Source organism: Lissotriton vulgaris, chromosome 4_1 (genome assembly GCF_964263255.1).
Source record: "Lissotriton vulgaris chromosome 4_1, aLisVul1.2, whole genome shotgun sequence".
NCBI lineage: Eukaryota > Metazoa > Chordata > Amphibia > Caudata > Salamandridae > Lissotriton > Lissotriton vulgaris.
The window spans coordinates 131,136,806-131,162,754 of NC_141691.1; the positions used below are offsets into that span (position 1 = coordinate 131,136,806).

Genomic DNA, 25,949 nt, shown 5'->3' on the forward strand with positions numbered 1-25,949 from the left:
ATTCAGTTAGAAGGAATATGATCAAAGCAAGATGATGTGAAAATATTATGAAACTTTCTTTAGGAATTGAAACATAGGAAGTATAGAAAAGGGAAACAGTACAATGACATACTCACGCTATTTTATATTTACCTAGAATGGTGTGAAGACCAACCCTGGCAACGGGCTGGGATAAAAGACAGAACCCCGATAGTGCAGGTGCCAGTTGGACAGAACAGGTGAAGACCAGAATCAGGACAGGTACGGACCAAATTAGATCAGGACAGGACCACCGCAGGTCAGGACCGGCACCCACAGCTAAAGTGCAACGCCAGTGTCACACCCCTCTCTGCCGCTATCAGTCGGACCCCGATTGGGTTATCGAACTCCTTTCGGGAACCCCGATTGGGTTATCAAATCTTCTGACAGGGTGCTCCGCCAGCACCTCTACTCTCGATCGCCTATTGAGTGCGTTGGGTCAGTGACAGGTCAGCTATTCGGACAAGTCAGACAATCTAACTAGCTAAGCCTACCTTAGTTATACCATTAACCAGGGCAGTGTACCACCACCCAATGTTGCAAATTGTGTGTTCCCTCAATTTGATTGGTCAAAATGCGAGGAGAGGTCATCACACCATACCAGTTATGAGGTCATTTGATTCATTATTCAGAGTTGCGTTCTCTCCCATAATTTTATTTTCCCATGCATTTTTATTCCACCTAGCAGTGAATGTATCAGTAACAAATACACTGTATTAACATTTTATATTATTCTCTTCCTCTAGAAAGTTTATCGGGTCAGGTTCTCAGGAACATCACTGGTAGGACAGTAGCTGGCAGGATTCAATGCCATGGTTTGTGGACTCGGTGAAGTCAGCGCATGCTCAGTTTCAGGACCCAAGATGGAGCAACAATGTACTTGATTGGCCAATACACGAGCTAGTAGCAAAGTCAGAGAAAAACCGTTTTAGAGCAAAGAATAAATGAATGAACTGTATACCACTTATCTCTACTCTACTCCCATTACTTTATTTGAACTAAAGCGTTAGGAGTTAAGCAGAATGAACAATTTAGTAAAAGTAGCGATGCAAGCTTTTAGCACGTTAAAACATAGAGAAGCCATCTTAATTCTAGTGCGCAGAAGCAAAAGTTTCCCTCCAAGCAAAGAAATACGTCATGTCATGTGGGTGTGACAGACGCATGCGCAGTAGAAAGTACCGCGTTGAGGCGGCCATTTTAGTGCATTAGGATTACGGTTAGTAAAAGCACGTTGATAAGCTTCCCCAAGATACTTAAATGTTGCGTGGTGCAGTTATTAGTAAACGAAACATATTGGTTAGCATATTAGACGTTATTCTGAGAGTATTGAATCCAAGCAAGTCGCTTTACATGCGTAACCTTGCTCCATCACTAACCACGTTGCTTGCTAAACAAGCATTGGCATAGCCAATAGGTCTCACTTTTGGGACCTTATAAGTATTTAGTTATGCAGCACAATATCCTTGGTGCAACTACATCAACTGTTGCATGGCTAAAAACTCATAAGGTCCTAAAGGCGAGACCTATTGGCTATACCAATGCTTGTTATCTTTGTAGCTTGTACATCACTTAACCTTTCCTTTACACATAACATATATGATGAGACTCCCTGGCGTCAGCTTTAGGAATTATATAATTGGTAACTCGCCGCAAATATTGTGTTTATTTGCTGCCTGCTGGATTCTTGGTTCTTATGATTCAAAATAACGTACATGACCTGAATGCCTGGGAGTACGCTGATTAATCTGGCTATTAGTTCTAAATATGTATGGCCTACTAACCTCGTGAGGCATGAACGTATTTCATAAAAAACAACGGCATGCATGAATAAATAAATGAATCGTGAAATACATAAGAAAATATAGGATCTACTAACATTGTTTGCAACGCGCTCATGTAAAGATGTCCACCCTCCACCCTATGTACCAGAACTGCAGAGCGCCAGCGCGTGAGCCAGGCGCTATAATAGCCCCTAATGTTGTTGTTGAGGGTAAACACGCGCTGAGGCTTAATCTCCACATGCGCTCTAAGCATTTGGTGTTTGGCCCTGCTGACTTTGGAAAAACTGCTGCTGGGGCTTTGAAAAGTTTTCGAAGCTCGTTGCCCCGTCAGTGTTGAGGAAAACTCCAAACTACATGCCCGCTGATGGAGGAAGAGGTGCCAAAGATGGTGTGGGGAAAGTGGGAGGAGCAACAAGGATCAAAGCAGCAGAGGGGATGAGGTACAAGGAGATACCGTGAAAAACAAAGCGAGCTCCTCGTGTAACAACAAGGTGGGGTGGCCTGGCCAATCAGCCCTTCATTCGAATGCAGATGTGATTGGAGAGGCGGCCTGTTATCTGTGACATCAGCCTGGGCCTTGTGAAGCGTTGCCTCCAGCACCTGGTAACACCATTGTTAGCCATGAGCAGTAAAGAGCCTCTGAGGCTAGCATGACTCATTTATAGGGCCAGCCAGGACCCTGGGAGCGGCAGAGGCCGGACAGACGGGGGCAGGAGGAGATCAAACAGCCACTGGGGAGCAGAATGACCCTGCAGGACAACGGCTGGCTATGAACAACCATTGGGGCTGAGAAGCCAGCATGTATCCCGGATCCCTGAGGTGCACCAACAGCAACGGCCTGCCTGGCCAGGGCTGCATCCCGACGCCTTACGCAGAGTATGCGGAGTACCACTACCCTGCGCCGCGGATAGACCACCACGCGCAAGTGCCGGGAGATTGGGGCGCGCACTATGGGCCGCCAAGAGAGGATTGGTGCATTTACGGGCCTGGAACCAACAGCGCAGTGTCAACGCCGCTGTCGGGGCTCTCCCCGGGGCATGTGTCCTACAGCCCACAGCAGGACTACAGCTCTTTGCACCCCACGGAGTCCGACCTTTTACATGCTACGGATGGGATCCACATCGTGGAGGTCTCCCCCGACCATGGGCGCCACAACCATTTCCAGTGGATGGGGAAAACTGCCCAGTCAACCTCCGTAGGTGAGTGCGGTCTGCTGCTGTGCATGCGGTTTGCCTTATTGGGTATCGGCTCAAACTTCTAGATCAGTGGGAAAAAAAGTGGATAGAGAAACAGTAGAACTTGAAGTTGGGTAGAAAATGCAAACCTGTCATTTTGCTGCAAGTGAAACAGAATGGGACATTAACAGTGATCCCCTTCCTTGTTAACTCTAGGTTTCGGTACGTCCATAAGGACATCCGCGAGCTCTGCTGCATGGGGCTGGGGGAGCCTCGATGGGGGTGGGGTAGGGGAGCACCATTGTATCTCGATCGGGGGGCTTGAGTAGCTTCGTTGGGTGGGGGCTACGGTAACTTAGATCGGAGGGCTAGTGTAGCTTCAGTCGGGGGTGGGAGGGGAGAGGCTAAGGTAGCTTTTATCGGATCCGTGCAGTCGGGCCCTATTGAGGGCCTTATCATACGCTGCACATCAGAGTCAAACATTTAGTTTCAAAACAGGTTCCAGGTTATGGGTATATAGAACTAGCACAACATGGATATATGTCCCCTTTGAAAGGGTACCTTACATGACCCCCTACTTGCTGTTTATAGTTAAAATACTTGCGGCTCTGCGGCGAGTTCATGTGGAATCCGGGTTGCTTTTGTGTTTTGAAAGATGTATGCTGTACAACTATCTGAAAGGTAGCTTGAAAGGGCGAGTGTTTCTGAGACGGGCTATCAGCAGGATCTGGCGTGTAACTCTTGAGAATCCCTGCCGCCCAGCAGCGCAGAGTGTCCTTAGCATGCGAGGGCAATAAACCCCCTGGGGTGGCCGAGGAGATGGCTGCAGATAGGCATTCTTGGGGCCAGGCCAGGAAGCACTCAGGAGATCAAAGGCCAGCCTCCCGGGGTCATAACCAGCCGCAAAAGGCACCCACCCTACTACTGTAGCCTGTTTGGAGCACCTAGAGCTGCGTATTTCACCTCTAGGCTTAGGAGGGCCAAGCGGCCGCCTATGGATTGAGTTTACAGAATCTGTAAAAGAAGGTATGTTGGTGAACAGATGCACAAGACAGATTTCTTAAGACCTGCCTATAATGCATACACTCAGCAAACTGAATATGTAGCAGGAACAGCAAACCGATTGCCGCACCCTGGTGTGGGGCCAGGGGGGTAGAAGAAAACGGGGATACGAGCTGCACGCCGGGGTATGATCAATGAATTACAAGTCATATCTGTTTACTAATGCTGGAAATCTGAGACACCTTGTTCAAAAGATTTGAGATAAAGGTTATATATAGTTCAGGTAGTGGGACAACTGGAACTTGCGAGTGGGCTGGGGTGGGGGGAATGGTGTTCTTCATCGGTTTACTCTCCCTAACACTTAACTCACAAACACTCACAATCACTTTTCCACAGCACCTTCTTATGGAGGAATTTGGCCTTTGTCTAAATCACCTTTTCAATGCCTTCCTGGCTTTTACACCTACGTTTCAAGACTCCGGCCCTTTCAAGCTCCCCATGAGAATAGATTTACCAGCAGCACTCAAAAAACACTCCAACTTCGAAAGAGCTGGTACAAGGCTTCCAGCTTGTGGCAAGTTATCTCCCTCAGTGAGTGACCCAAATTCCGGTGGGTTATCGTACCTGACCGATAGCTGTGCACGTTTCAAATGATTGATATTGAGATACTTTCCAGGGGAGCCGGAAATATAATCCATCTGCGCACTAGACAATGTACTCACAGAGCCGGTTGCCTAAACGTACCAGGCGGCTCGCCGTACTTGGACACTGGCCACAAACTCGGACCGGACTCGGCATGTAGCACCATAACAGCTTCGCCACACTCTGCGCTCGTGTTTGCTGCACAACTAGTGACAGTGATGGGTGGTAATGGTCACCGGACAGGTAAACATGCATTAGACCCCCGTAAACAGGCTGCTTTTATGGTGCCATTAAATCGTTAGAACATGGGGGACACCACAAGCCTGCGTAAAAGCACCTGATCTCCGCCGAAACGTGTCAAAGGAAACACCAGTCCAGGGCTTACGGGGGCTCCCGTGGAGATGACCTCAGCAGAAGGAAGCAGGGAATATTCCGCCGCGTGCACTGAGGCGTAAGGCATCATGTGCTGACCTGAGCACACAGAAGCCGTGGACAATCCGGCATGTGTCGGTCTGAGCACCAAAAGACAGGAGACTAGGGCCTGCACTGCACCCAGCATTTGGGAGCCTCAGATACAGTGCCTAACCCAGCCAGTGTTGACAGGAGCACTCAGATACAGTGCCTAACCCAGCCAGTGTTGACAGGAGCACTCAGATACAGTGCCTAGCCCCGCTAGTGTTGACAGGAGCACTCAGATACAGTGCCTAACCCAGCCAGTGTTGACAGGAGCACTCAGATACAGTGCCTAGCCCAGCTAGTGTTTGACAGGAGCACTCGGATACAGTTCCTATCCAAGCCAGCGTTGACAGGAGCACTCAGATACAGTGCCTAGCCCCGCTAGTGTTGACAGGAGCACTCGGATACAGTGCCTAGCCCAGCCAGTGTTGACAGGAGCACTCGGATACAGTGCCTAGCCCAGCTAGTGTTGACAGGAGCACTCAGATACAGTGCCTAGCCCGTGTTGACAGGAACACTCAAATACACTGCTTAGCACAGCTAGAGTTGACAGGAGCACACATAAACAGTGCCCAGCCCAGCTAGTGTTGACAGGAGCACTCAGATACAGTGCCTAGCCCAGCTAGTGTTGACAGGAGCACTCATATACAGTGCCTAGCCAGTGTTGACAGACGCACTCAGATACAGTGCCTAGCACAGCTAGTGTTGACAGGAGCACACTTACAGTGTCTAGCCCAGCAAGTATTGACAGCGTGTGTCGGCCTTGGCACACATGGACAGGAGACATCCCAGCAAGTGACCGCCTAGGCGCTCAGTAACGAGATATTAGAGTGCGTGTTGGCCTTGGAATACAGGGGCTGTGGATACTAGAGCCTCCACTGCCGCGAACACACATTTACTGATGCATGTCTGGCGTGAGCACACAGGAAGGATAGGGGAGTACCTGGTCACAGGACAGAGGAGGTGAGCCCTTGCACTGGCCTTGGAGGAGGCTCACTGGTGCCAGCACACTGAAACTGGGGGACATTTGGGCCTGCTTTGGATTGGCACACGAGCTGAGAACAGTTGTCCCAGCACTGGCCTGGGCACGCAGGAGTTAGGGATATGTGCGTCCACACGCTCCTAAGTACACAAAGACAGGTAACATTTGAGCTCACTGCAACAGAGGATATGCGGTCTATATACAGCTGGAAGTGATAGCGGCCCAGCACTGCCCTGAAACCGCAGCTGCAGTGAATATTGAACTTTACTACTACCTCTCACAACGTGAAGAACACTTTCAACAGCACTCATGCTCTTGTACATGCAGTCTTTGCCCTTGTCTCTACTTTGGCACATTTTGGAACCATCTCTTTATGCCACTTTAGCCCAGTTATCTCGACTGTGTTATCAAATGGAGCGCAATGAAATTGGCACAATAGTTGGGCTTCTAATGTGACCCGATTGCTGATCTTGGATTCACCACTTCGCCGTGTTTTTTCATCCTGGACAAAACATTATTATATTTCTGTGCCGAGTTCATTAAATTACCGACAGAACAGTAAAATCTCAAAACGGATGAATGGAGATGTTAAATCCATGTTAAACAAAAATGAACAGCCACTGAAACATAAACTACATGATTCGGAAATGTACATGGAAATGTTTTATTTGAACCGTGTGTTTGGGATGGGAATTAATCTTTCTTTTTCATATACAATGGTTCAGCTTAGTTAATTTCGCATGGCACTATAAATAAAAGTACTGTGTGCTCCTAGATATAACACCATGCCGGGGTTGCTTCCTTCTGCGTATATTCCCTACTTGACAAAATAGTTTGTGAACTGTAATATGCATCTGCGGTCCTTGGGGCTGGGTGTGCAGCTCTCTTCCTTGGAGGGCTGGGGAACATAAACCTTGCACTCTGTCACTTTCACTACATGACCCGGAGTGTGCCACTTGACCCCTGTGTAATCCATTCCTTCCTCTGCCTCCCTTGCAGCAGCAGTTGCCTGCCGGTGCGCAAGGGCTTGTTGCCATATTTCACCCTAGAGCATTGTCCAGCTGTAGAGTGGTACATTTTATGGGACCTGTGCAAAGTTCCCTCTGCTCTTGCAAGTTGAACCATGAACAATGCGCTATATGTTCAATCATTAACAACTGATTGCAATCGTAGAAAGCTCCTTTTACTAGATCCTGTATAATCAGGTGTATTTTACGTGGGTGTGTTGGCTTAATGCCCCGAATATATACACACGAGGAGAAGGCGACATGGCTCGCAAACCCCATGAGGGGAAAACATTTTCATCTGGAGATCACAATTCGAGACAGGGAGGGAGCTCAGGGGTTCCATTAGCTAAAACCTTGCAGCAGGAGTGACTGATGAATTCAAAAAGGATTGACAGAGTAAAGGGGGCACAGAACGTGGAAAGGTGTAAGTACAAAGGAATCCCAACAGTGGCTGAGGAATAAACAATAGAATAGCTAGAAGAAGGCCTAGAGTTACTCTCATTCTACGCCCTCAGCCTTCTGCTTGCAATCCGAAGTCACTCTGAGCTCCGTGTTATAGATGGACACTTCGATTCCCACTGACATGTTCTCAAACCAATCGTGCAGGGCCCACCTACTCTCCCAACTCACGCTTTACTTCCTGATGGTAGAGAATGTCTGCTACCTCAAATCAGTCTGCACATCTTACTGCTTACTTTCTGATGGCCGACAATGACTGCCAGGGCATCCTGGACCCGTTGGGTTATCATAACCTATGCAGGCCAGGCCAGGAGTTTCTCTTCTTATACCTGCCATGCAGCAGCCACCCATGAATGGGCGTGCAGATTCCAGCGCAGACAGCAATGGGTCCAAGTTGCCCCCTGATTGTAGCTTCTAATTGAAAGTGTAACCCTTCTGCCAGGACTGCAGCAGTTCTCACATCATCAACGTGTATCAGTACCACATCATCTAGCAATTTCTCACTTGTGCTGGGAAATGCTCCTACTGGCGCAATTTACTTGGGAATACCCCTGATGACTATGAGGAAGGATATGGGGAGGAACACATCTTTTGTCCATCTTGCATCTGAAGAGTGAATAAGAAGGCCATAACTAAACAACGTTTTAGGACTTCTACCTGTTTCTTGCACGTTCAGACTTGAAAGAGTCTTCCTTGCAGTGGCTGACACATGCGCTAACAGTCATTTGAGGCTTCGGTAGCCTATGATATGAGCCTACACCTCTCTTCGCGTTCACCCAGGTTCACCCACCACAGTGAAAACGAATGGCGGCTGTTCTGGGCTTCCAGTCCCAGCGAGTCGGCCCGCTTGCCTGTGCGCTCCAGTCTAATAGACTAGTCTGTAGCTCTGACATGGCCCTTCCAAGAGACATTCTGAAAATAAACTCGCGTGTTTATGTGCACAAACGTTTATGGTTGTGTACAGCAAATGCCGAGCACCAACTCAATCCAGGGCTGCTCTCGGACCGTGTGTGCAATCTTCCTACTACAGTACTGGGCACCAGGGCAGGGCTACTCTCTCGCCATCAGTACCCTTTGCAAGCTGCAGTACCGAGCACACCCTGTGCCTACCGCAGCACCAATGCACGGCTGCTCGGTGTACCTGTACGTGATTTTCTAGGCAGTAAGCGGCACATTAACACCCAATTACATCTGGTAGTACGAGGGGGTGCTGTTATCCTTCTATTCTTGAACACACAAACTGTGGCTGGGGAACGAGCCCTCCCGTGGGCAGCTCTTGGAGACCGATCGCTCAAAGCTCTGGCCGGTGTGCTTGGTGTCAAGTTCTAGGTGTGCGCCGCTACACCCTGGCAGATTCCAGGCGTGCGTTACTTGGGCCACCTCTGTTTTTTTCTTCAACGTTGAGGCTACCATAATGTAGTAAATAACATTACATGACAAATGGGTGTATCTACTTAGAATAGATAGACTGGGTTAAAGGGAGCATCAGGTGTGAGACGAACATACCGTCCAGCGTTTGCATACCAGAACTTCTTGTTTTTTTACCCATTAAATTTGACCGGGTAAAATATAGAATGCAAATAAAACTACACTGGAATAAGAACATAAAGGCAGCATCTCGATTCAAAGCAAAGAACCTGGTGGAACTTTACACTTATGATATGGACCCGCAAAAGCATAAACTTCGCCAGGGTGGTAGGGCTGTCACATTCACAAGTTTGAGGCGGGGTCGTGCATTTTTTCTGGCCGTGACACCCGAAAACGTAGGTGAACACTTTTAAAGTTTAATCAGTATTCGCATACTTCCTTGCAGGAATTCTGCAAACTGAAAGAATATGCAACTTGTGTCATGTCGATGGCAGGAATAAATGCATTTACATTACAATAAAGGGAAAGAAACATCTCCATATCCAGTGGAAGTTTAAGGGAGTCGTTCCACAGATAAAATAATCTCCCTTTTGCGCAGTTTATCACCTACGGAAATTCCAGGTATCTATCTTAACCCTTTGTGAATGGGACCTGAAGTACTGAATTGTATCTAAAAGGCTTGTTTGACACCAGATAAGGCTGCTGAACATCTCTGACAGATGCTTGTCCTAACAACTGCTACCTTCAGATTATGGTATTGCCCAAAGCTTGTGTTTGTAGCACTGAAGTCAAGCAGGCCTTCACCAGTAAATATTTGTACACTCATACTCATACTTCTGGTGTCTCTCTCTGCAGTGAGAGGTCACTGAAGTCAAGCAAGCCTTCAACAGTAAATATTTGTACACTAATACTCATACTTCTGTGGTGTCTCTCTCTGCAGTGAGAGGTCACTGAAGTCAAGCAAGCCTTCACCAGTAAATATTTGTACACTAATATTCAAACTTCTGTGGTGTCTCTCTCTGCAGTGAGAGGTCACTGAAGTCAAGCGGGCCACCACCAGTTATTATCTATATACTCATACTTCTGTGGTGTCTCACTCTGCAGTGAGAGGTCACTTGAAGTCAAGCGGGCCGCCACCAGTTATTATCTATATACTCATATTTCTGTGGTGTCTCTCTCTCTGCAGTGAGAGGTCACTGAAGCCAATCAGGCCTAAACCAGTTAATATCTGCATACTCATACTTCTGTGGTGTCTCCCTGACGTGAGAGGTCACTGAAGCCAGCCTTCACCAGTTAATATCTGCATAGTCCTACTCATACTTCTGTGGTGTCTCTGCAGTGAGAGGTCACTGACGTCAATACGGCCTCCACCAATTAAGGTGCATACTCATACATTTGTATTGTCTCTCTGTGGAGAGCCACACGAGTAGTGAGAGGTTACTGAAGCCAAGCCGGCCTCCACTAGTTAATATCTGTATTCTTATACAGTGAGAGGTCACTGAAGCCAATAAAGCCTACACCAGTTAATATCTGCATAATCATACTTCTGTGGTGTCTCCCTGACGTGAGAGGTCACTGAAGCCAAGCAGGCCTTCACCAGTTAATATCTGCATACTCATACTTCTGTGGAGTCTCTGCAGTGAGGCCACTGAAGTGAAGCCAGCCTCCACGAGTTAATATCTGCATACTCATACTCATACTTCTGTGGAGTCTCTAAAGTGAGAGGCCACTGAAGTCAAGCCTGCCTACACCAGTTAACATCTGTATACTCATACTTCTGTGGAGTCTCTGCAGTGAGGTCACTGAAGTGAAGCCGGCCTCCACCAGTTAATATCTGCATACTCATACTTCTGTGGAGTCTCTAAAGTGAGAGGCCACTGAAGTCAAGCCGGCCTCCACAGTTAATATCTGCATACTCATACTTCTGTGGAGTCTCTGCAGTGAGGCCACTGAAGTTAAATCCTTGAAAAACCGAGCTAGTGCTCACAGGTGATAGTGCTAAACACTGGGGCACACACTACTGGCCATCAGATATGATCTCTCTTTAAAAACACAAGTGGGTCAAGTGGTCTCCAAGTGTTTTTTCCAGCTCAGGAAAATCCGGAAGGTGCGACGCTTCTTTACTCCAGAGGCCATTATCCAGGTGGTGATCGCCACCTGGATTATGCTAACTCCATATACCTAGGTCTACCCTTATATCTGCTGAAGAGCCTCCAGATGGTCCAGAACTACGCGGCCAGACTTATCACTGCACAACCTAGATGGCATTCAGCATCCCCACTGCTTAGGAACCTTCACTGGCTCCCCCTGGCCCAACGCTGTTCCTTTAAAACCGGTTGCATGATTTTTAAATCTCTCCACTGCAAAAGTCCCAAATTTATAGATAATCTCATCATCAGGCATATCCCCTCCCGCAATCTGCGCTTTGCCCACCTACCCCTCCTCCAAACACCCGCTTTCAAACGCAAGCGCTCTGGAGGTTGCAGATTTGCTGTTCTTGCATCTCGTCTGTGGAATACCTTCCCCTTCGAGATCAGGTCCTGCTCGGACCTCATGTCATTCAGGAAAGCTTTAAAAACATGGCTCTTCAGACTAGCATATCACTAATCTCAACATATTCACTTTCTCAGGTTCCGTTTTCTGTTTATCTCAGCGCCAGGAAACCAATCGGTGGCAGTGCGCTCAATAAACATTTTTTAACATAACATAACAAGTGAAGCCGGCCTCCACCAGTTAATATCTGCATACTCAATACTTCTGTGGAGTCTCTGCAGTGAGGCCACTGAAGTGAAGCTGGCCTCCACCAGTTAATATCTGCATACTCATACTCATACTTCTGTGGAGTCTCTAAAGTGAGAGGCCACTGAAGTCAAGCCAGCCTCCACCAGTTAATATCTGCATACCAATACGTTTGTGATGTCTCTCTGTGGTGACCTAGACCGCACCAGACGCTCAAACGCTCTCAGGCTTATTAAGGCCTTGCGCTGCCGACTGGATTGATTGACTCGAGATATGGTTGCAGGACTTAGACTGTCTTTGCGCAAACACAACTTGTTATTTTTCCATGACTTCCGACTTTTGGATAGATGATCGCAACGCCTGACTTAATCGTCTGTCAGAATTATTTCCTTCCAAAGACGTGCTCATTGATATGGCTAGGTCAAGTTGTACTTACTTTTTGGGTGCAATTTTCAATCTTAATAATGATGCTTTAAACTCACAAGAGTGTGTGAGGGCACAAGAACAGATAGGAGTTTTACCTCCACAGCAAGCACACTCAAACCGTTATTTGGAGACCAGCTTATTAACTCACAACCAGAACAGGTTGTTGAACTCCTCTTTCTCTCTCTCTTAGGAACTGATACCACACTGTTGTTGATGGCTTCTTTAGGAGCATTGGTAGAGGACCTTTTATCTCACAACCGCTCCTAATGCACAAAGCGGCAGGCACCGCGCGGTGCCTGCCGCTTTGTGCACGCAAATGCAGGGGGGTACCATAGGTACCCCCATGTGCATCCCCATCACCCCCTCACTCTGGGGGCCCGCAAGGGCCCCCCAGAAGCAAAAGTCCTTTCCACGGTTGAAAAACCGCTGCGGAAAAGCATGTTTACACATGCTTCCTAATTTGGCTGGCGGTGTCTTGCAGACACCGCCACCAAATAGCAGGCTACACCCCGCGGACCAGCGGCGGACGGACCTGCCATCCGCCGCTTATCCTACCGCCATCCTGATCTGGCGGGTGGTGTTTACAGGGACTGCAGCGGTGAATCCGCATACTCCGGGCCGGTGGTAGCTTCCACCGGCCCATAGGATGCGGATTCACCGCCATCCTAATCGAGCCTTATTGTTTAGTTTCAGTCCAGAGTCTTTGCTCTGGACAGTTGTGCACCCCAGGTGGCTGAGTGGCAAGTACCACGAGAGCACCACCAACCTATTACTTTATGCTGTGTGACTACTATATCCCGGACTTCAGAAAATAGATGTGAAATTCTTGCTTGGCAGAGCCACCAAATGTTTATGTTGTCATACTTCTGTTGTGTCTTCTCCATAGAAGACCCAAGGAGCGCATCAAAAACTATCTACATACTCATAGCTTCTGTTTTGTTCTCTCAAGGAGAAGGGATAGGTCACTCGAAGACAAGTGTCCTTCACCAGTTTAATATCTACACACTCATAGCTTTTGCCTTGTTCTCTTCACATTAGGCCGAAGGAGCACCGTCTAGTCACTAAAGTCAAGTGCGTCTTCATTTAATATTGTCATAGTCGTGGCTTCTGCTGTTGCGTTATCTCTATACAGAGCCCAAGCAGCAGACAGAGGTCACTGGAAGTAAAACGGCCTTAGGCAGTTAATACCTACATGTTCATAGCTTCTGCCTTGTTCTCTTCAGGTCAGGCGTATGGAGCACCGTCTGGTCACTGAAGTCCTATGTGTCTTTATTTATGATCGGCATAGACACAGCCTCTGTTGTGTTTTTCTCTACAGAAGGCCAAAGGAGCAGTGAGGGGATACAGAAGGCCCGAAATGACTTTGTTTTTCCAAATTCATACTCTTTCGTACCCTTTGCACCAGCTTTGGTAAGGAGGTTTTCACTGCATATGGCCTCACTGATGCTCATCCAAAGTATAGATCAGACAGCAGATGCATCAAAGGCCAGGGGCTTTCACATATGCTGCTACACCTTGGACGGTGAGGTACAGTTCCTAGGAGTAGGTTGCAACCGATGTGGATGGTTGCAACCATTGTCATTCAACAGTTTGAGTACTGACCTCTTAAATTATTTGTAGCATCTTTTTTTCTGTTGCAGCAATCTGCCATGATATATTTACTTTGGCAGCCTCTTTTCAAATTTCATGTTGCCAGGTAGCAGGCACTTCGCCTTTGATGTGACTTGACTCAAGAAGGTATGTGCTCCTGCCAATTCGATATTGGACACATGGAAACACAGATATTTTAAGGCAAGGAAAGAGCGGGCAATTGTCCAGGACCCCACCTTCCAAGGGGCCCTTGTGAAAGTGAAATATTTCTGTTTATCACTTCTGTCTATTTCTCTATATCAACTTTAATGTATAAATAAACATTGCTTGGCATCATAGGTTTTGAATAAATATAAAATGGGTCATAAAACTCAAAGTTGTTCTAAACAGGGACCCTAAAATACTCTTTGCACAGGGACCCCTAAACTCTTTATGGTGATACTGATGACACCAAACGCTGTAGCATACAGCAGCCCAGATGCATAAAGTCCTAAAATACCATGCAGATGACCTCTTGTGGGGGGACCGGGCGCCAGACCTACTTCAGATGCTAATGGCCCTCTTTGTAGGCTGACTGTGAGGTCTCCTTGTTTTTGTTTTCCCCTTGGTTACGTTGTCTACTGTTGTGGGCCCACTGTCCACACTAGGGCAGCCGGGACTTTTCACACCTCCTTTCTTGCTTTGATATGCAGTCTGCTTTCTTCCTCTTCCTCTTTTTTCTGGGGTTATATTACAGGAAGGGTGATGATTTTCACAGCAAATAAAGATGCCTTGTCCCGGCTTTTATTGTCTTTCCAAAGTAAAGGTTCTCTGAATTTTATGACCAAAGTGAATGGGGAGGCTGTTCCTTCCCACATCCCCTCCCTCTCCACCAAATTGCCTAGCAACCCCAATTCAATACTGGTGCCCAAAAATGAAATAATTCGGTTCAAATTAACTTTACTATTTGCCAACCGCCAAAGCTAGTGCACAATACATAACCACCAGACAGCAAACAGAAGAAACTTCTGCAAATGCAGTTTCAGGGAGACCACAGTTTAAACCTATGCTATATTCCAAACCCGAGAGTGACGCACATGTAGCATGCTATTTTTCTGCGTGTTGCCCAAGTGTCAAAGAAATTACGTGCATTAAATTAAACATCCCTAAAAACACAATTACCTCCATACATCCTGATGTGGACACAAGTATTTAGGTGTTCCTCGGTGCACAAATAAGGAACAATATCTAAAAACAAATTTTCTGTTCGGTAAATCATTCTTTCCACATGTGGATTACAATGTTAAGACCACAATGGCAGGCATTCTTAGATCAAACTTGAGAATCAAACATCAAACTTCATAAAACCCTACTCTCTATAAACCGAAAGATTGAAAAGAGGTAAACTATGTTACATGGCATTTTATAACTAAGCAAGCAAATCGATTGTTTGTCCCGTTTGCTCTCAAATAAGGAATACAGAAACCAGAGTGGCTCCAACCATATGCACGCCCCTGTGGCAAGCATACTATGGAGCCAGCACGTTTACACCTTACTTACTGTTTTTTGTCTGCTCTTTTCCTAATGTGAACGATAGTGTCCTTTCTACAGAGCACAACACCGCCGTTGTAACTTTTATACGCACTTTAAATTAAACCCTATTTATTTATGTGTCGACTATGTAAGGGTGAAATGCTGATTTGGAGCGCCTGCGTTTGAAAGACGTGACTGCAGCCAGACTTTTAACTCTCAGAGCTATTCTGCCAGCTTGAGGGGAAACCAGCTTGATCGAGGATTTATTCATAAAGAAAAAATGTGCCAGTAAATCAAATCCGCCTTTTAATTATGCAATTAATTTTGACGATCAACAACAACGATCTGCCTGTCCTTCTTACTAAACAAGAAAGCAAAACGTGTTCAAAATAAATTGGCTCCAAGTTTTTGCACGCGTGCGTTCGACTCGCACATGACACAATTGCCACCGAATTGTAGGCTCACTTGTGAACAAGTTCAGAAGGTAGGGGAAATACATGAGAACACAACAATGATTTATTGGCATGCCTGTAGGTTGACACGTGTTTTCAAAGCTTCACAGATTCGAATGGTTGTCACAGTTTTACACGAGGGTCACAGATCTTTTGTTTTCTGCTGTAGAAGAATAGCTTCCAGGTCCGGCCACTCCCTCTGCTATTTCTCACCAAAGTGCTATGTACGAGCACAAAGGAGCAAGCCGGGTAATTTCCTCCTTCACACCACTGGAGAGTCAGGAACAAGGGGGCACAAACATTCCCAAGCCGATTCAAAAAGTAAAAGGGTTCCAGTTAACACGTGTGGAAGGAACAAGCCAAGGACCAGGCCAGGGGCACAGGACAGAAGCAGATTTTCTGTTCGATATGTTCCCACCTGTGCAGCACATGGCAGTTCTCTCTACACCCAGCACTGCATGGCCCATGAGCTATCCATTTCTGATAAAGTGACAGCATTGCTAACAGTCGCAGAAACACGTCGTGGCAATAAAGTTATTTACATTGAATGGAGTCCTTCCTTCTGAGGAAAGTCCTAAACAGGCTGCCTTCAACATCAAAGAGCTCCGTTGTTTAGGGCCGTCATTCTTTCATGCAGATTATTCTGGCGCTTTGGGGAGGGGGGCGTACATCCACCATCCCGCTGAGAAGATCCTAGCATCTTTCCAAGCATTTTAAAGTACATCATTTCATTCAAAGTATCCTTAAGTACTCGGAGGATTTACTAGAAGGAAGTACTGCGAAAATCAAAAGAAGTTACTTCCCTGTAAGCACAGTTCTCCAGCGTTAGTATCTCTGAAATTCTCACGTATGCACGAATGAAAGGTGTAATGCTGGTGTACTCGCCACACAAATCCATGCTAGCGTTTTACTGGGGCGGGTAATCATATTGTCCCTTTTGAGTTAGGTTACATTAATACCAGTGAGCTGGGTAACATAATATCTGCCATTGCAACTGTTGGTTACCAAATAATTTAGGCAACATATAAAAAGTGTTGAGAGTTTAGAGCGCTTAAAATGTGTGAACCTCGACTACTAGCGCCTTACGGATTTATGTAGCTGAAGACAAACATGCCAGGTTCACAAAACTGCAATGCAAGGGGCTAGCTGTTAATAGTGCACAGCTGTTGTGGCACATGGGGCCAGTGGTTGCAGGGGGCCACTGCACCCAAATTATAGCTGTTTACTATCCAATTGGGAGTTGGATGAGCATATTTTTCTCGCTGCAACAGAGCCCATTGCAGTTACTGCACCACAGCTAAAATGATACATATTTTATTGCGAAACACTAATCTTTCGAAAATAGGGATTCAGACACGCATTTCTTTATCTTTCCTGGTAATATAATTTCGGAGCCGTATCACACTTCACACAAAGGAAAGCAAAGGCAGCAGGGTCTACGTATCTTTACCCAGATAAGTGACATCCTATGCACTGACTGATCTACTAAGCGAAGTTCCGCATTCAGAGCTTTTTGGAGAGTGCTAAGGTCGCATTATCTCTCATCTCTATATACATATTAACACCTCAATGGAGTTTAGGAATTAGGTCTACAGATATCTGTCGGTCTATTGCCCAGGGAACAACATATGGACACAGAGAATGGGCCTATAGTTAAACCACGGTATTTACTACAGCAAGGCACTTCGGTTTCAAACTAACGTCACGGCTCCATTTCTCCTCTTGCACACATTCACCATGCACGTATACAGCTCTCCCATACACGCCAGCATCAGGCCAAGTACCTCAAACACCGTACCTAAGGCACGATTTGGCTAGGAACTGTTTGTGCCACACATGTTGCTGTCTGCCCCAGTCAGGCCCATCACAGACTGAACCCGTTTTAGGTTTTAAAGAGGGGAACCCTTGCATCAATGATATTCTGTTGATGGAAGAGGTCCCCAGGCCGTATTTGGCTTGGCACCTGTAACTTTTAAAGCCAAGAGTGCTTTGAATAGTGAGATTTAGGAGTTTATTCTTATAACGGGAAAGTAAGTTGTCATATTTTTCATACTATAATAGTGGCCAGGCCTTCATGAAGGATACACTGAAAGTTTACATCCTCAGGCCGACTGTTACCAAAATCTATAACGTTTCTAGGAAATGGGGCACCTCTGGCTATCTTTGAAGCCTGGAAAAACTCATTTTAGCAATAAATAAAAAACCGGTATGATTTAGCCACTTACTGGGCATCGTTTGTGATTAATGAGTACCATCGATTAATGAACATAAACATTTCATACCATGGGACTGGGTATTTTCATGGAGTTTATAGGATCTAGTCATTTCACAATTGGGTTAAAATCTCTACTTTTGTGACAGAAATTGTAAGCAGGCAACGAGAGTTGCAAATATTACTATACACCAGGGGTCTTTAAACTAGGGAGCTGGTCCCTCTTGTGGGCCTTAAGTGATCCTGGGGGAGGAGCGCCAGGCTCTGGCAAAAGAAACATTTTGATGATAACAGTGCCTTGTTTTAAGTTTAAAAAAATGAGCAACAGTAAGCCACATTGTAATGAGCCATCACTAACATCCTTTATCTTAAATATCCTAGCTGGGAGTATGTTTCAAAAGGGAAGGGACTCCAAATATTCTTCAAAACCCCACCCTCATTTCTGATAACCACTCTGGATACCGTTATAGGTTAGTTAGTAAGGCCTGCCTGACCAGAATAGTATGTTTGGCAATCATGTATTTGATTGCATTTTTAAAAGGGGTAATAGAACGTCCAGACATATTTAAACATTGTCAATATAAAGGAATAATTGTGAAAATTCTGAGGGGGGCCCAAAGACCCCCCAAAGATTTGTTTCCTCTGGGGTGGGCGTGGGATAAAAAAGTTTAAAGACCACTGCTATACACATATGGCAAGAACTCAACCAGTTAGCAAAAATTGCGAAAAAGTAGGGAGAAAACCAAACTAATGCTGGATACAGAGGAAAGAATAGATAAAGTGCCTGGTGGGTGGTCCACTACTTAAGGCAACAGAAAGGTCTAGGAGGATGGAGAGAGATGCCAGAGGAGTTGTGATGGACAGCATTGATGGAGCTGGAGACCATGTTGAGGGATTCTTCTGTTCAGTGCCACTCGTGGATTCTTGAGGAGGGTTAAGTACATTTTCTGGGATGTCTATATCGCCTGATGATTTAAGTACTTTTAATATAAATTCAACAACTTACTTTACTTCTTTTCTTCTTACATGGTAAGTACTCTTTTGTATTTTGTATTTTTCGTCAAAATATTATTTCGCGCATTTGTAAGCTATTAACATTCTATAAGTTAACCTGAAACATTTTTGCTATTCATTTAATAAAGCATATGGTCTCGAGTGCCCAAAGACTTCTTTGTTTGAGTTAGTCGGATTTCAGGTGCTTGAAAAAGGCTTAAGAAATCAGTGGATATAGCAATTATTAGTCGGGATGGACATTAGAAAGGTCCAAGGATGTGGATTTAATTTAATGTTCATGTATTGTACTTGTAGCCACTGAAACGAAAATGAATGCATTCAGTACAAAATGAGCGCATCAAAAGAAATGCAATTCTCGACAATAGGACATGGCATATAGAGAGAAGTCAGTGTGTAGGTAATAGGAACTGACGATCAGTACAACGATTTCGAAGAAAAATGGTTTTTAGAGGTCAGAGAATGGGCGCACTGCCAGTATGGAAGCACTATAGGATAGAGTGAATGGTGGTGCAACTGGGTGAGTGGACAACCATATAACCACTCAAAGGAGAAGTCAGCTATCTGCACTAATCCAACGTTACAAATAGAGACATACCCTATGCACACACACAATGAGTATAAGAAGGTCACAGTGTGGCCATGAACAAATTTACAATTGAGTGCAGAGAAACAACAGTAATACACACAATGATAAGCAGTTGATGCGATTAAATAAATGTATATAGGCAAAAAAAGTCTTGGTGTCTTGCTTTAATTTATCACAGCTTGAGAACAACCAGCCGACACGTGTTTCATCGCATCTCGCGAATCTTCAGGGCTCTGAATGGTTGTGCTTGGACCGAGAGGTCGCTCTTCCGGTGATAATTCCGACCCGGAGGGGCCCAAGACCAGTATTAAATTCAAAAGACAAGTTGGATTGATTGGCTTATAAGCGTAATGCGCTTTTATAGGTCACCCGGGAGATGGTATAACGGTCAACAAGTGTCAATTCGTTCCGTATCCAAATATTTTTAAACGAGGGCTAATAGAGGTCGCTCTATGGTCTTGTGCAGTAGCCGTCTACAGACGTCTTATTCTCTTCGTATCTCCCGGGTCTCTGTGTACGAAATGCGGATCAATCCAACTTGTCTTTTGAATTTAATACTGGTCTTGGGCCCCTCCGGGTCGGAATTATCACCGGAAGAGCGACCTCTCGGTCCAAGCACAACCATTCAGAGCCCTGAAGATTCGCGAGATGCGATGAAACACGTGTCGGCTGGTTGTTCTCAAGCTGTGATAAATTAAAGCAAGACACCAAGACTTTTTTTGCCTATATACATTTATTTAATCGCATCAACTGCTTATCATTGTGTGTATTACTTTTGTTTCTCTGCACTCAATTGTAAATTTGTTCATGGCCACACTGTGACCTTCTTATACTCATTGTGTGTGTGCATAGGGTATGTCTCTATCAGTACAACGATTTCACCTGTAAACATAAAGAAACAAGCAACACGGATGTTTGGGGGCGGGTAAATCTGAGATGAAATGGGGGCAAGTACAGAGAAGTGACGGAGGAAGAAATGGAAGCCATGGAGAGGAGACTGAAAAGCAGCCTGATGGACGAATCAAATATAAATTAAAGCGAGGGTACCAACAGGCAGACCATAAGTAGGAAATAACTGTAGTCCAAGCGGGAAACAAGGTGAACATTTAGAATAGTAAATTAGAACTTACTGCTGAGCAAACTGGACGGCTTAGCAAGTTCATGCTAACCACGACATATACAGTGATTTGCAGATCACGTTCGAATCCGGGGAAAGGCCATTACTGGGTTTAAGAGTGCACATCCAATTACCACGTACAGAGCGTGCAAAAAGGCATACTTTTTATGTACCATGTTAACTGGTAGACTGAGGCTATCGTTGCATTTTCTTTAGAAGAGAGTACCTCAAGGCCATGCTAATGGGCCATGACTACACATGTTTTTCAAATGTCAGAAACTTAAGACTCATAATGAGCCATTCTTTGGAAACTCTGAAGCTAAAAAGGTGTGAGCTTCTGAGTGAGAATTGTATACACTCGATCTTGTGGGGAAGTCATGTTATTTATTCATTTATTATTTATTATAATGTTTATTTCATGCATAGCAAACCCTAGAGCATCAGAGAGTTTTACAGAAGAAACGACACATAGTGCCCTACAGGAAGTCAAGTAATGGTAAAAGGCGCAAATTCAATATTACCAAATAATAGACAAAAATATAAAAGAAATCAAATTGAACAAATTATGAACAAATCACAACCGCCCAGAAATAACCAAGACTGTGCAGTTAGAACCTCAGGGAGAGCAAAACCTTACTAGCCATTATAAAGAAACAAGACAGACAACCAGGTTCCAGATGAGATCAGAAAAGCCTTCGCTCGAGCGAACCTCTGCTTTCTAGTTCATCATGTATTAGTATAGGAATCGACAGGAATGTCTACTGAGCTGCTTGGGTCCTCTCGTGTCTTTCTTTTATTTTACTAGGCCCCAGAAAGATTAGTAGCCTTGGTGTGGTGACCAGTGACTTAAACATGCCAAAGGGGCTGACAAAGGAATACAGTGGCAATTTATCCTTTTCTTGCTTCGTCTTTGCAGGAAAAACAAGGACCAAAGAAAAGTACCGCGTCGTCTACACAGATCACCAGCGGCTGGAGCTCGAGAAGGAGTTCCATTACAATAGATACATCACCATCACCAGGAAAGCACAACTGGCGGCCAGCCTGAGGCTCTCGGAAAGACAGGTGCATTAACAACTCTCGTCGGAATGTGTCTGGGACTCTGCTATGTCCCTAGCATGTGTATATAATGTCCTTCCTTGCGATGCTAGATCCATTAACGTTACATGTGCAACGACTGCTAAGACAGCAATGGCTGCGAACGAAGAACAACACGTGAGGCTCGATCTGTGCACGTACTTCGTCACTGATACTGACACACATTGTGGTACTGAGCTAAGGGTCCACATCTCATCATCTTCAAGTTATGCAATCGACATTTATTTTAACACAATAGTTTCCATCTCCCTGGATGGGATGTCCTAGGGTATGATACACTGTAAAAGATAGCATCAGCCCTGATTGTTTTTTCTTAGTAACTAACTTGGCTATGCCATCACGTAGTGCAAATGACACCGGGTCTTTTACCCGATAAAAGCTGTATGCAAACTCAATGACATTAAAAGCGTGCCTAAAAAGTAATTTTTTTTAACATGGTGAATAAACTGGACAATTAGGAAGGGAATAACATTTTGAGTTATTGACTTAATAAAGAGGCTTCTCCATCATCCCAGCAGCACAGCTTGATTTTTTGGCATCCTTTACCTTCTGTAACTCCTCAAACATCCCTTCACTACTATGCTTGTCTATTTGTGCCATTGAACACACAGAAAGTGATGGGAGGAATGCTTGCAATTTGTCTAACCACTGGCAATCACTCAGTAGCATCGCAACCCATCAATCTTTTGCTTACCACATCACATCAGTTTGGATACAGCCATATGGAAATCAGTCTTGACCCTGCTTTAGGAACAGTCCTGCCCAAACTACCAGGTCAGGCCCTCCTTGAATCGTAACACAAGCAACACAATTGGTTTTGCCCAGAATAAATCTCATGAGTCGTGTATAGCTTTGCTCCAGTGGCACAGTGACTAGCAAGGAACCCACCAAAACATATTCCTGTTTGGGAAGAGCCTGGCAGTTCAGGCTGGACTATTCCTATTGGAGCAGGGTGAAGATGGATGTGCATATGACTGGGTCAAAACTGAGGTGGCATGGTCGGCAAAAGAACCATGGGTAGGGATGCTACCCGAGCGATTGCCAGTGGTTAGACAAATTGCAAGCATTCCTACAATCACCTTTTGTGTGTTTTATTTGTGTCATTGACCATCGACTCCACTAGTGACATGCCCTTAGGCAGTGGCGGCTGGTAAGTTTAGGAGGGAGGGGGGCAGACGAGACACACACATACACATTCACAGCCATGTGTTCACACGTGAGCATACACAAACACATCCATTCACAACACTCATTACCAAACATTCATACATGCACGCACCAAACATTAATTTTTTAAAAACACACACACTTACCTGCAGCTCTGCCTCTGAGAACCTAGGAGACTTGGGACTGCTGCCTTCCTTCATTGGCTGACTCAGGGTCAGCCAATGAGGGAAGGCAGCAGTCCGAACGTCATCACAAAGCGGGATGGGGTTAGTGAGACTGCTGACCCCACCCAACTCTGTGAGGAAATGTCACTGATTGACACTTGACTCTGGGAGCCCCAGGGCTTAAAACTGAAGCGCCCAGGTGCAAGGCAGTTAGTGACACTATCCCTCGCCACTTAAAATAGGGCCTCAGGGATCTTTGCTGAGCTGAGGAGGTCACCCCCACAGGAGCTGTGAAGTTCTCAGCACAGTCAAGTTCAGCTCAAGCAGCCAGGAGCCTGCGCTTTTAGCGCATGCCTGGCTACTGACTGCCTGCCCCGAAAATGATAATACAGGGCTTCTTCAGGGCACTAATTGTTCAATGGATCAATCTCATCCAGAGAGAGGCAAGTGAATAGCCAACTTCTGGGCTTGTGAATCGTTCCCCATCATTGTTATTCAGTATCAGGTATATACACCATCTTTCTGATGACCATGAAGAGATAAAAGGATGTGCCACTCAAGGCTGATGGAAAGATCCCAATAATGAGACGTAGATCTCTGCAATTATATATTAAAAATGGGAAAAGATTGTTGTCTTTGCTATCTCTAGTTGCGTGTCAAGTCTGTAACTCTCATAGGCCATACACACGAAGAACTACAGCTGCATACTTCTTAAGTGAAACCTGATTGTCCCAATCTGAAAATCTAAGCTTGTGACTTTCTTCTTTCTTCTGTATTTCTATTTATATCAGTTATATTTGTAGTTATTTAAAAAAAAGTATGTTCAATTTCTCTTTTCTTCTTTTCGGATAGATCAAAATTTGGTTCCAGAACAGAAGGGCAAAAGAAAGGAAAATAATTAAGAAAAAAACGACGCAGTTTGGTGGGCTGGACTCTGTTCATGGCGACATGGGCTCTGTGAGCCCACTTCCAATTCCAGATTCCATGAATCACAACAGTCTTACAAGCTCTTTATGTCCACCACCGGCAGTGAATGGTTTACAACACAATGGCAGCTTGCAGCAGGTACCAGTCTCTCCATAAACTTAAAAAACAAGTAAAAACTGGCAAGTAAAAGGCACATTCTAAGATGGGGACAATGAAACCATCTGTACAGGAGCACTGCACGCCAAGGAGAACTTGGATAATGGCCTGGCAATGCTAATAAACTTTGCAAAGACTTCAGGAGAGCCAAGGCTAGTGACTCAGCCCTCTAAAGTACAATATCAGTTGACAGGAAGATGAAGGTCATTTTCTCTTTCTTAAGGAGTTTGTCTTAAAACCACTGGTGTTCCAGATGTTTACTAAAGGGCGAGCGAGGCAAACATTTTAGGTCAGAGAGGCTGGCTTCCATATTTAGACCATACTATGTAGTAGGGTTCCTTAGCTTAAGTATTGTCTAGTTATGTAATATGTTCCTTGTACATCGTAGAGTGAAATATTCCAAACCTATTTTGATGAACAAGCTGAAAACAAAATTAATGCATAGTTCAAACATTCAATGACATTAAGGACCTGGTCATACTAGGACTACTGTGCCCACCCTTGTTCTCACAGACTAGATCCTTGCACTATTTTCAAAATATCCACAAGGGGCACATTTACATTCAATTAATCTAAATGAAGATCATTACATAGTCGATGATTATCCTGAATGCCTTGCATTAATCAACCTTCGTAGATCAATTATCCAGTACTTCAAACTAGGAAAAGGATTTCTTGTGGCAGTAATGTAGTAACAAACAAATGATTAGGCATGGTTGCAGAGCAGGGTTCTCCAAGGTGTGTAGGGATTGCACACGGGTAGCTCTGATGGACTGTAAATGGGTTGCATGCGGTGAGCAGTTAATTTCTTTACACCTAACAACCAACATAGACATTCTGAAATGGAGAAGGGCATGTCCCAACTTTATCAGGCTTGAATTAAAGAGCGGCAAACGTGGTCACACTAAAGATAAATTAGAGAAAGCCTTTAGTATGGCTTTAATTACCGGCACTGGCCCTACAGAGATAACGTATGTAGATTCAAAAAGGTAGAAGCCAAGTGAAAATCCACCAATCACTTAGAAAAAAAATACGCAGCAACATGTCTCAGAAGATTTCATGGTGCTCCCCTCATTTAGTTCCAGTGGTGGCTCATTCGCTTCATGACTTCAAAGTGCCTTCACCTTCCCCCAGTATTTCTTCTTTTCTTGCATAAAGACAAAAAGAAGTCTCTGGTACGAGTTTAGCAAAATAACGTTTTAAGTCATAAGCCTGAGTCCTGCGCCTCAAAACTGTTGTCAAAAATATTCTCGCAGCATTTTTCCCTATTAGCAGATGAGGCGTATGATGGGTAGTTGATCTTTTTGAGATGTCCATACATACATAATATTGCATATGAATGCACCAATAAAATATGATGTAAATATATTCATGTAGTTAAAAGAAATGAAAATATGTCCACAATATATATATGTACGGTATGCCGATGTGACCTCTGGTGCTTAGAGTGATGCAGCACCCTCTTCACACTGATATGTTATTAGGCGTTTTCAATACTTTGATACACAGAGTTACTTGTACAAAATATTTTATTTTCAGCTAAAAAATATCTAAAAAGTAACATTACAAAGCAGAAAGACGCAACAAAAAGCAGTGGAACAAACAGAGATAAAATCACAACACTGTCAATTCTTCACCTAGCAGAATCACCTTGATGTTTCCATTGTCTGGACTGTGATAGCTAAGGTATGTTCTAAAACAGGAAGTACAGAGACATCTAATATTTTCACGTTTGTTATTCCAAAAGATTTCCATTGCCACCGCGGAGTGTCGATCTTTAGCAGCTTTACTCCCACAATCAACCATCCCTGGACAACAGCTGGTCTACTAATTATAACCCACATTTAATCCAGGAATCTGGCACTATCAATGTAAGCATACATAAAAATCGAGTGGTTGGAA

The 25,949-nt window shown here is 45.0% G+C and overlaps 1 protein-coding gene across 2 annotated transcripts; it reads left to right on the plus strand.

Moving 5' to 3' along the window:
- Nucleotides 1–515: 515 nt before the first annotated feature.
- Nucleotides 516–24,047, plus strand: LOC147718464 (homeobox protein CDX-4-like). Of its 2 annotated transcripts, XM_086966727.1 has the most exons (4): nucleotides 516–534; nucleotides 2,591–2,998; nucleotides 21,455–21,600; nucleotides 23,817–24,047. In XM_086966727.1, exons 2-4 carry the CDS (start codon nucleotides 2,599–2,601, stop codon nucleotides 24,045–24,047), a joined length of 777 nt encoding a protein of 258 aa, XP_086822853.1. In that variant the 5' UTR covers nucleotides 516–534; nucleotides 2,591–2,598. The 2 variants fall into 2 exon arrangements, with proteins under 2 accessions (XP_086822853.1, XP_086822852.1); XM_086966726.1 differs by lacking the exon at nucleotides 516–534 and having other exon boundaries at nucleotides 2,599–2,998.
- The last annotated feature ends 1,902 nt before the right edge of the window (nucleotides 24,048–25,949 follow it).

Bases quoted from the DNA above. Each gene is read 5' to 3' on its own strand.
- LOC147718464 (XM_086966727.1), top strand. From the start codon at position 2,599: ATGTATCCCGGATCCCTGAGGTGCACCAACAGCAACGGCCTGCCTGGC. The intron at 2,999-21,454 runs GTGAGTGCGGTC...TCGTCTTTGCAG, and splicing joins TGCCCAGTCAACCTCCGTAG to GAAAAACAAGGACCAAAGAA. The intron at 21,601-23,816 runs GTGCATTAACAA...CTTTTCGGATAG, and splicing joins TGAGGCTCTCGGAAAGACAG to ATCAAAATTTGGTTCCAGAA.